Consider the following 16,182-nt stretch of genomic DNA (forward strand, 5'->3'; position numbering starts at 1 on the left):
GTGCTCCCATTCGGCCTGGCGTCTGCGCCACGAGTCTTTACTAAATGCCTCGTAGTGGTTGCAGCCTTCCTCAGAACCCAAGGTGTTCACGTCTACCCCTACCTGGACGATTGGTTAATCAGGGTTCCCAGTCAGCAATCTGCTCTGTCGTCCCTCAATCTTAGTCCCATCTCAAACCTTATCATTCATTGGGGCAGACTTGGACACCTTATAGGCAAAGGCTTTCCTACCTCGACAATGAGCACTGACACTTGCATCCCTTGCTCACCAGCTGCAGTCTCAGCACTCCGCAACTGCACGCCAATTTCTCGTCCTCCTCGGACACATGGCGTCCTCAGTCCATGTCACACCAATGGCCCGCTTGGCCATGAGACTCATGCACTGGACTCTGAAACTGGCTGAATAGCTTGAGTCTCAATGGACTCAAGCTATTCAGCCATTGTCTGCATAACTGATTCACTCCATCTGTCTCTCGCCTGGTGGAAAAATCACACCAATCTCCTCCAGGGATTGCCCTTCCAGGCTCCAAATCCTCAAATCATTTCACCATCGATGCTTCCAACCTCAGGTGGGGAGCCCATATAGCCAATCTGCAGACACAAGGCTCTTGGTCTCCAGAGAAAGCCAAACACCAAATAAATTTCCTGGAACTTCGAGCAATTAGATACGCTCTCAGGGCCTTTCAGGATTGCCTCTCAAATCAGGTCATCCTGATTCAGACTGACAACCAGGTGGCCATGTGGTACATCAACAAACAGGGAGGCACAGGCTCCTTCCTTCTGTGTCAGGAAGCTGCGCAGACATGGGCGGACGTTCTCTCCCATTCGATGTACCTCAAAGCCACCTACTTGCCAGGAGTGCACAATGTGTTGGCAGACAAGCTGAGTCACGTCTTTCAACCGCACGAGTGGTCTCTCAACCCCTCGATAGCGATATCCATCTTCCAACAGTGGGGATTTCCTCAGATAGACCTCTTCGCCTCTCTCATTCGCAGAGAACACTCTCAGCCCAGAGACGCATTCTCCCTCTCTTGGGCAACCGGTCTGCTCTACGCATTCCCTCCACTTCCTCTTCTCTCGAAGACTCTCGTGAAGTTACGTCAGGACAAGGGAACCATGATCCTGATAGCACCTCATTGGCCATGCCAAGTGTGGTTTCCAATACTTCAGGACCTCTCCATCCGCAGGCACATTCCATTGGGAAAGGACCCGCTTCTGATCACTCAAAACGACGGGTGCCTATGACATCCCAATCTTCAAGCCTTGTTCCTCTCGGCATGGATGTTGAAAGGTTAATCCTTCAACCATTTAACCTTTCTGAGCCAGTTTCCCGTGTCTTGATTGCTTCACGGAAGCCTTCCACGAGAAAATCTTACTCTTACAAATGGAAAAGGTTCAAGTCATGGTGCTCTTCTCAGTTCCTTGACCCCTTTTCCTGTCCAATTCCGAAATTTCTGGACTATCTCCGGCATCTGTCAGTCAGGTCTTAAGACTTCCTCCATTAGAATGCATGTCAGTGCGGTAGCCGCCTTCCATAAAGGTATCGGGGATGTCTCTATATCAGTACACCCCCTTGTAACACGTTTTTTGAAGGGCTTGCTCCACATCAAGCCTCCGTTACGTCCTCCGGCCCCTTCTTGGGACCTTAATCTAGTTCTGGGTCAGCTCATGAAACCACCATTTGAGCCTCTTCACTCTTGTGAACTTCGATATCACACATGGAAAGTGATTTTCCTTTTGGCTATTACTTCAGCTCGCAGAGTTAGTGAATTGCAGGCCCTAGTTACCTGTCTGCCTAACACTAAACTTCTGCAGGACCGGGCAGTACTCCACACTCTCACCCAAAATTCTTGTCTAAGGTAGTCTCGAATTTTCACCTCAATCAATCCATCATACTACCTACCTTTTTTCCCAGGCCCCATGCCAATCCAAGAGAACAAGCTCTGCATACCCTTGACTGCAAACTGGCTCTAGCGTTTTACCTAGACCATACAGCGACCCACAGGAAAAACACTCAATTGTTTGTCTCTTTCTACCCAAACAAGTTAGGGAAACCTGTGGGTAAGCAGACTCTCTCGTCCTGGTTGGCGGACTGCATATCCTTTTGCTACCAGCAAGCGGGCATTCCATTTCAAGACTGTGTTAAAGCACACTCTGTGAGGGCCACGGCGACTTCAGTAGCTCACCTATGATCGGTGCCACTTCCTGACATTTTGCAGGGCTGCCACCTGGAGTTCCCTCCACACTTTTGCAGCCCACTATTGCTTGGACAAAGCCGGAATACAAGATTCCATCTTTGGCCAGTCTGTTCTTCGTAACCTATTTACAAAGTGACGTACCAACACCCTTCTGCCTGCCCGGTGGGGTTCAGGATGCCCTCTACCAAATTCCACCCCAGTTGTTGTGCCTATTACACGCCTTTGGGTACATTTGGTGCATATTCGGACATCCTCAGCTCGGTACTCACCCATATGCGAGGACTACCATCCTGCTTGTCCTGTGAGAAAACAAATATTGCTTACCTGTAACAGGTGTTCTCACAGGGCAGCAGGATGTTAGTCCTCACGAAACCCACCCACTGCCCCGTGGTGTTGGGTTCGTAACGTTTTGTTGTTTTTATTTTTCGGCACTGCCTGTAGCTTTCAAATAAGACTGAAGGGGGACCCCTGCTGGCTGCAGGGTTCGTGCCATGCTGGGCATGCCTAGTAGGGGCCAGTCAAAATTCTGGAAACTTTGACAGAAGTTTTCCATGATTGGGATCCATCCTGTGATGTCACCCATATGTGAGGACTAACATCCTGCTGTCCTGTAAGAACACCTGTTACAGGTAAGCAACATTTGCTATATTCTGAGATTTTTAGCACAAGGCACCTAACATATACTCATAAATATAAGCAAATTGAGGTTCTCAAATTGAAGTGAATTTTCAGATAAATTCAAGGTTTTAAATTTGACTTGAGAATCTGACTAATATATGCACAGAGCAGTTTTTTAAAACTGACCCCTAAACCTCTTGGTCTGACTTACTGGGACCAGAATCCTTTGTTCACAATAGCAGACTATGTTCAGTTCAACAGTGCATTTAATCACTTTGGTAAGAACCTTGGAAGCAAACGGTTTATGCTCATAATTAGGAAAGAAGTTTACCTTAAAATAATGAATTTATTTTAAGCTTAGCTTCAATTTTAAAATAGAACTAATGATCATTTTACTTGGCATACTCTTGTTAATTACTATGTGTCAGTTTAATGTATCTTATTTACCATCACATAGATACTACCTTATGTAAAAGCCATGGAATGAAACCTTATGTTTCCAAAGACCAAATATGAATATTTTGGTCTTTGGGTTGGGCTATGCAATTAAAGGAATATTACAATGTAGTTGATTCAAAAAGTCAGCTAAAATGAAATGCCTCTTGAGGAAGATGAAGTTAACTTTATTTTTTTTTATGCAACAGTTGAGCTGAATTGCACATGTTATTGTGTATACTTTTACCATGTTATAATGTAAAATAGTTATAATATACCATGTTATAATGTAAAATAGGGCGGACCTCCCCCCTATTTCTCAGTTTCCTGTAAACCGATGTGATATTTCGATCGAATGTCGGTATATAAAAGAAAATAAATAAATAAAAATATGTGTGAAACGTAGACTGACAGCAGATAAAGACCACAAGGCCCATCTAGTTGGCCTGTTGTCCATTTTGTTGCAGTACTAACTGATCTCTGGCTTTAGACTTAGTTCCTTGCAATTAGAGACCCTCAGTGCTTGTCTCCATGTTTTTTTGTTTATAAATTTTATTACTATTTTTTTTCTAAACTATCTCCATTAGGAGGCTTTCATTCATCCAGCATCCTTTCTGTGAAGAGAGGTTTTCTAATGTTATGCCTAGAGATATTATTAGAATATTTACTTACTATTAACTGCTGTTTTGCAGTATTGTGTTAACTGGGCTATGAAATCAAGATCAATATTTTCTGTTTGTTTACAGACACCACAAGGAAGCCAAGACCTAGAGAAGTGAATGGCAAAGGTTTGTATACTTTGTTGTTTTTTTGTTTGTTTTGTTTTGTTTTTATTGGACAGGCACTGGCAATAGCTTTTATTCTCCAATGACAAGCAGGATCAAATCAACCATGACTAGAGGGTGATGTCATCCAACAGTGCTGACATGGATCTAACTCTCGGAGCTCAAAAGGCATTTCTGAGCATTTGCAGGAATTACCATGTGGGGTCACTGCCTCATGAGCTCCTCAGTCTTTCTTTAATCAAGCTACCACACAGACAGATTCCCAGTTTCTCTTAGGGACGGCAACTTTTAAACTAGCGTGCGGGCACACATGTGAGTGCGTTCATCGGCTCATACCCAGGGACGCACTCATTTTATAACATAAGCTCATATATGTACATGTTATAAAATAGCCTGACTGTGCGCACATGTGCTTTTACCGCATAAGTGGGGGGATTTTAAAAGCCATGTGTGCTGCCATTGGCCATGTTCCCAGTTCGTCCTGTTAAGGGATAGGACTTCCAAACTCCCCTAGTTTAATAGCCTCCCTTCTCCAATATTAGCCCCGACCTTTAAAACTCACTGATCTGCCTACCATGTTTTGTGTTACAACTTACATGTCATACATAGCAGAAGTAAAGTTATGTGCAAATTTAATGGTAACATTTCGGGAACGCCCATGCCCTGCCCAGACCACGGCAATGCCACGCCCCTTTTGGAAACTTTTTATTTTGCGTGTAATGGCATGCACGCATGTATCCTCCTGGTGGCTTTTAAAATCCACTCTGTGCATGCCGACCTGACACATTTGCGCATCCCCTAATTTCGGCATGCATCACACTTTTAAAATTCACCTGTATACTTTTTTTTTATGTGTTTTGTGGAAGTTTGCAAGTTGCAAAACTCCATCCCACCCCCTTTTTTCCTTCTCTGTTGCCTCAGTAACCCCCAAACAGAACTTTTTAAATTCTGTGAAAAAAAATATAGATTAAGTGGAAAAATCCCAAAAAGAAGCCTGTGCTCAGCAGGTTCAAGACCTGTGAGTGCAGTCACCTTATGTCCATCATGGACTCCCACAGAGTTTGTTATTGCTGTCTAGGCCCAGACCATGAGGCCTCAAATTGCCCTGGCTGTGGCAGGATGTCTCTGTGGGCGCAGCAGACCAGTGCCTGGATGATAGAGATTCAGAGGAAGTCTGATCTGGGTAAAGCCCTGAAGCTTCAGTGTGGAGTAGTCAGTTCAGCTACTCTGGCACCCAGTCCGAGGCCTCTTCAGCTTCTCGGCACCATAAAAAGCATCAGTGCCAGGACTCAGCCTCACCTCAATCTTGTAAATAGCTGGGAGGGCTTCTCCCCATGATGCTGGTTTCTGGAACTGTCGGGCCATGGGTTGACCATGGTGTGTTTGAAGCCTCTGGAAGAGACACTGTGAAGAATTCCAAAGTGTTGTGAGTTAACAGTTCAGTAAATTTTTGTCTGAAATTCTGTATTTTTTTCTTGCCAATAAAGTTTCACACTGGTGCCTTTAAAAAAAAAAAAATCAAATAATCCTCTTTCTTATGCTTAATGAAATAGTTCTTTCACTAGAATAATTTAAGGGCTGTGATGTAAGTGTACTGCAGACATGGCAATATAGTAAACGATAGAAGCTGTGGGTAGCAAATTTTTTAATGTTTCTTAGGTACAGCACCTGCTATCCAAGAAAGTATGAGGGTGGGGCAACCAGGCTGAGCAGATCCCAAAAATGAAGGGGGGGGGAAGAGTGGCACAGCATTGGCCATTCTTTTAGAAACACATTTTGTGATTCAGAATGAGAGGAGTGGCCCATTGCACCATAACAGTGAATGGAGAGCACAGGCAATGAACATTGTGCCTGGAAGATCACAGGGTAGAACTTTATTATTGCCAGTCAAATGATGAAAATTACAAACAGATTTTACCAAAGAATAAACATTTGGTGCAGTGAAAGCAAGGGAAGACATGGGCAGGATTTAAGTAGTTTTTGGTGACTGCTAAACAAACTGTACTTTGTGTGGCAGTCACTGCTGCCCAAATACCAGAAGAGATGTTTTTCTTGCAAGTTTGCCATTCTTTTTTAAATAACACCAGCATTTATTCCTAGTGTAGGGAACTCTGTCATAGGCTTTTTGTCTTATGCTGGCTTTTGCCACATTAAATGTAGACAAGTACAGAAGAAAGAAATAGACGGGAGCCTGTTGTTGTGGTGTCTTCCCTAAAACGGCAATCTCTTTTATGGAAAATAGGATTTACTGTAAGAGGGCGATGAAAATTCCCGTCCTGAAGTGAGTTCAGCACCACGCTGAAGCTTTGAGCCTGTAGGCCAGTGTGAGATTTCCTCCTGTGATTCCCTCCAGATTACCACTTTGTGACCCGAGAAGAGATGGAGAAGGCGATAAAGGCTGGGGAGTTTTTGGAGTATGCTGAGTTCTCAGGGAACATGTACGGCACCAGGTAAGTGACATTTGTAGGAACTGCGTAACCCAGGCAGCAAGAAACTGAAAGCGTTAAACCATTCTTCCCTTCAGAGAACTGTTTTTCTTTCAGAAAATGGTGTATGTGCAGTCACCTGTGAAACCTGCTTAGTATTGTGAGTCAATCTGAAGGCCCCTCTAATTGGTACTGTCCACTCTTGCATGTAGTATTTTTGTATCCCAAGCTGCCTTGAGTTAAAGTCATAGCGGAGATACTGTTAGCCTTCCTTGAAGTTTGGCCGTGGTGACCAGGACATGAATTTCCCCAGTATTGCATCTTAAAAAAAAAAGTCTAATTTTTCTTCAATGCAAATATTGCTTCTAATTGCTAATAATAATTTAAAAACTATTATTTCTTAGCATCCAGTCAGATGAATCTAGAATAAGTGGGTTATGCACCTCTACCAGCAGATGGAGACAGAGCAAACTGACATCACAGTATATATACCCCTGTAGTGACATAAGCCTGCCAGTATTCTCCGTCTCCAGCAGATAGTGGACGTGCATCTTCCTACTCGGGGTTGCTTCATTTTGAGAAAAAAGAATTAACAAAATAATTTCACCCCGCTCTCCTACGGTGATACCAAATGGTCTCTCCCCCAGTTGAGAATTCCTGAGGTGATTTCAGTGGTCCTTCAAATGAGTGCCATGGTCCAGTAGGTAGTGTTCAGCTGGCATGGACTTAGCTGCTGAAGCAGCTGAAAAGCAGTGGGTGCTGGAAGCCAAGCGCAGCAGTGACGACAAATGCTTTCTCCCCCTGCAGCTAGAGACTGACTCTGTACTCGGCCAGGTAAAGCTGAGCTACGGTAAGTTTAAAAAAAAATGTAATATACAGAGACTTAGGAGGCTTTTGTTGCATAGGGCTTCCTCTTTCCTCTGGTCTCCGTGCTCTGTGAGCTGTTCCGACATTCATCCTGCTCCGTGGGAGATTGAGGGACATGGGTAGCCTGGTAGGATGACTAACCTCCTTAGGCTAGGCCCCCGCTCCAAGGCTTTTTCGCTGCATGCTGCATGGTAGGCCGCAATGGCATGTCACATGCTTTCTCAGGCTGCCCTCTATAGAATGGTCGTTTCGGCGTGTGCATCCAGGTTGTACTCCCAGTTTTTGGACGCATAGTTGAGCCTTATAGTCTGTGCATCCAAGTTATGAGGTGCTGTAGCGGCTGCATGCTTACCTGTGTGCACAAGTTGTCCTGTGTGCTTAAGTTTTTTGAGGTGCTATTTTTGGGACGCCTAAGTCTTGGATGTCGTTAGGTGCCTAGATGTGGGTCACTTAAGTGTTGGATGCCTAATTTTTGAGCACCTAAGTTGGAAGTGTTTGTGTGTGTGTGTGTGTGTGTGTGTGTGTAAAAAAAAAAAACAGCTAGAAGCACACCTCAGGCCACTGCTCAGCATACTGTTGGCCATAATGGTACCTATACCTAAGAAGCCTAAGCACCATTTTCTTTGCACTGCCTGTCATGTTACATCTTCTCAGCCAGGAGTGCCCGCTATCTTGTGCCAGCTCTGTTTGGAGGCTCAGAGATAATTATCTTCCTCTGATGTCACTAAACCTGGTTTTTCCTAGCTGGCTGTAGGTCTGGGTAAAGACAACTCAGGTGGGGACGCCTGAATTTGGACCTCCCCTAACTGTTTCCTCAGGGATGGCAGCTCAGTGAGTACACCTTAGGTGCCTCCTGGTTTGGATACTTCTACTTTTTCATGGGTAGAATTTTTCCAGGAGTAGCAATCTTTTCTTCAGGTGCAGTCTTAAATCCTGTCAAATACTCCCAGAGCAGAGGCGCAGGTAGGAACCTTGCCTGGACCTTCTGTTAAGCACCGAGTACTCCTAGAGCAGCAGCGGGATTTCCTGATAGAGATCCGGATGGCACGGATGATGGTGCCAATCCTGACCCTCTTGAGGTTGGTGAAATTCCCCCAGGATTAGAACCATATAGAACTATACTACAGTTCTTTCATAGAGATGAACTGTCATCTCTGATCTCCCATACCTTGGAAATGCTCGGGGTTCCTGGGGTAGATTCTGGGTCTGAGCCGAAGAGAAATCTCATTTTGGTTTCCTTGTTGTAAAGCCTTTTGATTTTTCCCCATCATGGAGGCCACTCAAGAATTGATTGATCTTGAGTGGAGTGCCCCAGAGGTTAATTTCAAAGGGGGTTGGTTTTTGGAAGGCCTCTACCCTCTGGATCCAGTGGTAAGAGAGCGCTTATGTTTTCCGAAAGTAGATGCACTTGTGTATGAAGTCTCCAAGCAGACCACTATTCCTATGGAAGGAGGAGCAGCCTTGAAGGATGCTCATGATAAAAAGATTGAGTCTATCCTTAAGCAAGCATTTTGAAGCAATGGCACTGACCATGCCAATCGCTTCTTGTTGTTCCTTTGGTGGATCGCTCTTGTTTGCTTCTTTCCCAGAAGGTTGATGACTCTGGGGTAAGCTCCAGGGCAGTTATGGAACCAGCAGCTGCCTTCTTGGCAGATGTGGGCTGTGATTTGCTCCACACTTCAGCCAAAGGGGTGGCTTCTGTAGTAGTGGCCAGGTGACAATTATGGTTGAGAAATTGGTCCGCCGATGCAACATCCAAGGCTAACCTCACCAAATTGCCCTTTTATAGCTTGCTTTTATTTGGGAGCGAGTTGGAGGAACTGGCCAGTAAGTGGGATGACTCTCCAGTTCCTTGTTTGCTGGAGGATAAGAAGCAGACGCAATGCTCTCTTAACATGTGAGGTCATGCTTAAGGATCCAGGCTTTTTCGACCCTATAGAAGAGCGACCTTTCAGAGGACTCAACCTTTTGGTAGGTCTCAGTCTCTTTGTCCCAGACAACCCAGAAGGGGAGCAGGCTCGGGTAGTGGCACCTCCCGAGTCTCCCAATGAAGGTTTGCCATCTCCGCCCTGGGAACAGGGGAAAGGGGGTTGCCTCTCTCTCTTTTATAAGAGGTGAGTCAAAATCATATCGGATCAGTGGGTCTTGGAAGTGATAGGAAAAGGATATGCGATGGAATTTCGCAGTGTTCCTCAGAACATATTCATGGAGTCTCCCTGCCACTCTCCACAGAAGAAATGGGCAGTGGAGAGTACATTGGCAAGGCTCCTCAGTCTGAGGGCTGTGGTCCCAGTGCCCATGTCTCAAGAAAATACAATGCGATATTCCATTTATTTCATTGTGCCAAAGAAAGGAGGGCTCTCTTTGTCCCATCATGCACCTCAAAGGTGTCAACTGTCACATATGGGTGAAATATTTTTGCACGGAAACCTTGCCTCGGTTATAATGGCCATGCAGTAGGGGGAATTTCTGACCTCCCTGGATCTGTTCAACGCATATCTTCACAGTCCCATCCAACTAGAACATTAATGCTTTCTGCGGTTCATAGTTCTGGGGCACGACTTCAGTTTCGGGAGCTGCCCTTTGGTCTGGCCACTGCTTCCAGAACCTTTTCCAAGGTAATAGTAGTAGTTGTGGCAGAGTTTAGAAAGGATGGAATCCTAGTACACCCATAATTGGACAACTGGCTGATTCAATCCAAGTCAATAGAAGAGAGATATCAGATGACTTACAAGGTGAATTCACTGTTGCAGGAGCTCGGCTGGGTGGTGAACCTAGCCAAGAGCAGTCTTCAGCCAACTTAGTTGCTGGAATACCTCTGGGTTCGGTTTGACACAAAGCAGGATAAGGTGTTCCTGCCGGAAGCTCGAATTCAGAAATTGCTAGCTCAACTCCGTCTGTTGTTGAACACTCTGTGCCCGACCGTATGGTCTTACCTGCAGGTGTTTGGCTTAATGTTGGCGACCCTGGAAGTGATACCATCAGCGTGGGCGTATATATGTCCTCTTTGGTGCTCCCTGCTGTCTCTGGGGAATTCTCAGTCTCAGGACTATTTGATTTTGCTCCACCGGCCGATGGAGGTCTCTTCCTAACTGCAGTGGTGGCTGCAGGTGGATCATCTATGGAAGGGAGTTTCCATAACCAGACTGGCTAGTATTTACAATGGATGAGAGTCTCCTTGCTTGGGGAGTTCACTGTTCAGGATTTGAGAGTGCAAGGGCGCTGGAGTGCAGAAGAGTTTCTCTGGAACATCAATCGGCTGGAAGCTGGGGTGTTCCGGTTGGCATGTTTTCAGTTCAGCGACAGGCTGCAGGGTCGATTAGTCTGAATAATGTTGGACAATGCAACGATTGTAGCTTACATCAATTGGTAGGAAGGTACCAAGAGCCAACAAGTGTCACAGGAAATAGATCAACTTATGGAATGGGCAGAGGTACATCTCCAGATGAACTCGGCCTCACTCATTTCAGGCAAAGACAAAGAAAGAACAGACTTTCTCAGCAGGAAGAGTCTGGACTTAGGAGAGTGGGCATTGTCAGACGAGGTGTTTCATCTGATTTGGAATTGCTGGGGTCTCCCGTTCGTAGACCTGTTAGCGACTTTGCGCAATGTGAAAGTTCCGTGTTTCTTCAGCCACAGGAGGAAGACACTGGGGATCGATGCCCTAGTGCAGGAGTGGCTGGAGGACAAGTTGCTGTATGTCTTTCCTCCATGGCCCATGTTGAGCAGACTGATTTGAAGGATCGAACATCACAGAGGGATGGTGCGCTCGGTCGCTTCAGGAGACCGTGGTATGTAGATCTGCGGAGGCTCCTGGTGGATTTGCCTCTTTGACCTCCAGCGCATAGGAATCTGTTGAAGCAGGGACCTGTTCTTCACGAAAACCCGACTCAATTTTCTCTTTCAGTATGGCCCTAGAAAGGGCTCGCTTGCTGAAATATAGATATGCTGCGGCAGTGATTTCCACCTTGCTTGGCTCCATTTCCTTGGCCTATGTGCGGCTTTGTATAGTGTTTGTAGTGTTTGAGGCCTGGTGTGAGGATTAAGGAACTCTTCCTTCCTTTGTCAGGATTCCGTTCATTTTGAAACTTTGCAGGATGGCTTGAATAAAGGCTTGGCTCTCAATTCCTTAAAGGTACAAGTAGCGGCTCTCACCTGTTTCAGGGGTCAGGTAAATGGTGGATCCTTGTTGGCTTATCCTGATGTGGCTCATTTTCTGAAAGGAATGAAACATCTTTGTCTTCTTTTTTGCGGTTTCTGGTGCCCCTATGGAGTTTTAATTTGGTTTTGGATTTTTTGGCAGGCCCTACGTTTAGACCGCTACATACTCTGGCCTTGCAGTTGCTGACCTTGAAAATGGTATTCCGAATTGCAGGCCTTGTCTTGTCAGGAGCCATTTCTCTAGATGACTCCAGGATTGGTATAGCCTCATACTGTTCCCTCCATTTTTCCGAAGGTGGTCATGGAGTTTCACTTGAATCAGTTTCAGCTTCTCCTGCCGTCTCTGGACAGAGAGAGAGATGTAGAGGAGTATCATCTGTTGAGTCCTTGGATGTCAAGAGACATGTTGTCAGATATCTGGAGGTTACTGAGACTTGCAGAAGTCAGATCGCCTGTTTTTTCCTTCACGGCGGTACTAGAGAGGGAGAGTCAGCCTCACGGGCTACAATAACTCGCTGGATTAAGGAAGTAGTCGTGGCTACACTATGTGGATGCTGGGAAGCCATTACCTAGTTCAGGTTAGGGCTCAGGCAGTGTCAAGGGCAGAAGTTAGATTTGACTCCCGTCGACATTTGCTGAGGCTACGACATCCTCTTTACACACCTTTTCTAATATTATCGTCTGGATGTTCAGGCCCGGGAGGACAATGGCCTTTGCACGTGCATTTTTGACTGGACTGCAGGCAGTCCTCCCACCCTATCAGGAGAAAGCCTTGGGTACATCCCACTGTTCTCGATTTCATCTGACTGGATGTTAAGAATGAGAAATTACTACTTAGCTGATAATTTCCTTTTCTTTAAGACAGTCAGATGAATCTAGTTTCCATCCTGTGGCTGCCGAATGATTGCATAATGATCCTCCTGTGTGTGTGTGTGTGTGTCTACGTGTTACAGGGATTACCGCTAAGTGTTACTCCAGCCCCTAGACTGTTAATACATTCTTGACTGAGCTCATTGTTGGCTGAGTATTGCAATGGTTATCTTTTTTAATCAAGTTTTTTGCTAGTCTGTCCACAGTTGCTTTTGAAGAAAATACTGGCAGGCTGATGTTACTGCAGGGGTATATATATATATATATATATATATACTGTGAAGTCAGTTTACTCAGTCTCCATCTGCTGGTAGAGGTGCATAACCCACTTGTTCTGGATTCATAAGAACATTAGAACATAAGAAATTGCCATGCTGGGTCAGACCAAGGGTCCATCAAGCCCAGCATCCTGTTTCCAACAGAGGCCAAAACCAGGCCACAAGAACCTGCAATTACCCAAACACTAAGAAGAACCCATGCTACTGATGCAATTAATAGCAGTGGCTATTCCCTAAGTATAATTGATTAATAGCCATTAATGGACTTCTCCTCCAAGAACTTGTCCAAACCTTTTTGAACCCAGCTACACTAACTGCACTAACCACCTCCTCTGGCAACAAATTCCAGAGCTTTATTGTGCGTTGAGTGAAAAAGAATTTTCTCCGATTAGTCTTAAATGTGTTACTTGCTAACTTCATGGAATGCCCCCTAGTTTTTCTATTATTCGAAAGTGTAAATAACCGAGTCACATCTACTCGTTCAAGACCTCTCATGATCTTAAAGACCTCTATCATATCCCCCCTCAGCCGTCTCTTCTCCAAGCTGAACAGCCCTAACCTCTTCAGCCTTTCCTCATAGGGGAGCTGTTCCATCCCCTTTATCATTTTGGTAGCCCTTCTCTGTACCTTCTCCATTGCAACTATATCTTTTTTGAGATGTGGCGACCAGAATTGTACACAGTATTCAAGGTGCAGTCTCACCATGGAGCGATAAGGAGGCATTATGACATTTTCCGTTCTATTAACCATTCCCTTCCTAATAATTCCTAACATTCTATTTGCTTTTTTGACTGCTGCAGCACACTGAGCCGACGATTTTAAAGTATTATCCACTATGTTGCCTAGATCTTTTTCCTGGGTGGTAGCTCCTAATATGGAACCTAACATCGTGTAACTACAGCAAGGGTTATTTTTCCCTATATGCAACACCTTGCACTTGTCCACATTAAATTTCATCTGCCATTTGGATGCCCAATCTTCCAGTCTTGCAAGGTCCTCCTGTAATGTATCACAGTCTGCTTGTGATTTAACTACTCTGAATAATTTTGTATCATCCGCAAATTTGATAACCTCACTCGTCGTATTCCTTTCCAGATCATTTATAAATATATTGAAAAGCACCGGTCCAAGTACTGTTTACCCTTTTCCACTGAGAAAATTGACCATTTAATCCTACTCTCTGTTTCCTGTCTTTTAACCAGTTTGTAATCCACGAAAGGACATCGCCTCCTATCCCATGACTTTTTAGTTTTCCTAGAAGCCTCTCATGAGGGACTTTGTCAAACGCCTTCTGAAAATCCAAATACACTACATCTACCGGTTCACCTTTATCCACATGTTTATTAACCCCTTCAACCTAAACCTAAATAAAAGGAAATTATCAGTTAAGTAGTAATTTCTCATTATCATGGATGGGGAGAGGAGGTGAAAGAACAACTATCGCATATGGAGCCCATCCTGACAGCCACAGAAGAAAGTTCACTCCTCTCCCGCACCCTTAGCAGTGAGAGCACAACACTTAACATAATGCCATAATAGACGATGGCAGATAGACAAATTGACCCATCCAGTCTACCCACATACAGATGCTTTCTATCACTTTGGGTTGATGAGCATATATATTCCTATTGCCTAAATACATAGAAATGACAGCAGAAAAGGACCAAATGATCCACCCATTCTTCCCAGCAAGGTTATGCCAGTATCTGCCGTACCGTGCAGGTTACCCCCATGCTTATCAGTTTCCCAGACCATAAAATTCAGGGCCCTTGGATGCCGCCCAAATCCAGATTTCCTCAACCCTAGCAGTGGGAGCAGAGAGCAATGATGGAGCCACATCAAAAGTATCAGGTTTAATGATTAAAGGTAGTAAAAGCCGCATCAGCAAGTTACCTCCATGTTTATTTGTTCCCCACACCGTAAACATAGGGGCCCTCGTTGGTTGCTGTCTGAATCCAATTCCCCTTTTCCCACTGCCGTTGAAGCAGAGAGCAATGATGGAGTCGCATTAAGCCTTGATACTGTTATTTGTTAAGGATGGCAACTGCCACATCAGCAAGTTACCCCCCATGCACTCTCTTCTTTAATTCCATCCTCTAGCCTTTAGGCATCCACAGTGTTTATCCTATGTCTCTTTGAATTTCTTCACTGTGTTTGTCTTTACCACCTCTTCCAGAAGGGCATTCACCACCCTCTGCATGAAGAAATATTTCCTGACATTAGTTCTGAGTCGTCCTTCCTGGAGTTTCATGTCATAACCTCTAGTTCTGTTGATTTCTTTCCAACAGAAAAAGTTTGATGATTGTGCATCATTAAAACCTTTCAGATATCTGAAGGTCTGTATCGTATCTGCCCTGCACCCTCTCTCTTCCAAGGTATGCATATTCATATCCTTCAGCCTCTCCTCATAAGTCTTCCAATGCTGACCCCTCACCAATTTGGTCACTCTTCTTTGGACTGCCTCTATCCTATCTTTATCCTTTTTGAGATACGGGCACCAGTACTGAATGCAATGCTCCAGGTGAGGCCTCACCAAGGACATGTACGAGAGCATTATCACCTCTTTTTTTTTTTTTCTTACTGGTTATTCCTCTCTCTGTGCAGCCCAGCATTCTTCTGGTGTTAGCTATCGCCTTGTCACATTTCTTTGCCGCTTTCAAATCAGCTGACACTATCACACCCTCTCCCAGTCTGTGCACATTAGTCTTTCACTGCCCATTACATACAGCTCTCTTGGATTGCTGCACCCCAGATGCATGACTCTGCACTTCTTGGCATTGAATCCCAGCTGCCACTTTTCAGACTTTCTTAAATCACTTTTCATTCTCTCTGCTCCTTCAGGCATGTCCACTCTGTTGCAGATCTTAGTATCATACGCAAATAGACAAACTTTACCTTCTATCCCTTCCGCCAGATTACTCACAAAGATATTAATCAGAGCCGATCCCAAAACAGATCCCTGTGGCACTCTACTTAACATTGTTCTTTCTTCAGAATAGATTCAATTTACCATTACATGTTGTCTCCTGTCAGTCAACCAGTTTGCTATCCACGCTACTACCTTGGCTCCTACTCCCAAGCTTCTCATTTTGTCCATGAGTCTTCTATGTGGGACCATCTCAAAAGCTTTACTAAATTCCAAGAAAATCACATCCAGTCGTCTTCCCTGATCCAATTTTCTAGTTACCCAGTCAAAAAAAAAAATCAGATTTTTCTGACAGGACCTTTTCCTGGTGAATCCATGCTTCCTCAGGTTGAGCAACTCACTGAATTGTAGATAGTTCACTATCCTTTCCTTCAGCAGAGTCTCCATAAATGTTTCCACCACCGAGGTGAGGCTAACTGGTCTGTAGTTTCTAGCCTCCTCTTTGCTCCCACTCTTGTGAAGCAGGACCACCACCGCTCTTCTCCAATCTTGTGTCACCCCTCCCGTTACCAGGGATCTATTGAACAGGTCCTTCAGCGGACCCACCATCACATATCTGAGCTCTCTCTCACTATCCTGGGATGTATCTCATCCGGCCCCAAGGCCTTGTCCACTTTGT

The 16,182-nt window shown here is 44.9% G+C and overlaps 1 protein-coding gene across 2 annotated transcripts in view; it reads left to right on the forward strand.

Moving 5' to 3' along the window:
- The window catches only part of GUK1 (guanylate kinase 1), a 105,038-nt gene that overhangs the window by 49,097 nt on the left and 39,759 nt on the right, over positions 1–16,182 (forward strand). For both annotated transcript variants that reach the window (XM_029588294.1, XM_029588295.1), the window contains exons 3-4: positions 3,997–4,038; positions 6,389–6,485. In XM_029588294.1, coding sequence (XP_029444154.1) covers positions 3,997–4,038; positions 6,389–6,485 — 139 coding nt within the window. The remainder of the gene's footprint in view (positions 1–3,996; positions 4,039–6,388; positions 6,486–16,182) is intronic.

Source organism: Rhinatrema bivittatum, chromosome 2 (genome assembly GCF_901001135.1).
Source record: "Rhinatrema bivittatum chromosome 2, aRhiBiv1.1, whole genome shotgun sequence".
Classification (NCBI taxonomy): Eukaryota; Metazoa; Chordata; class Amphibia; order Gymnophiona; family Rhinatrematidae; genus Rhinatrema; species Rhinatrema bivittatum.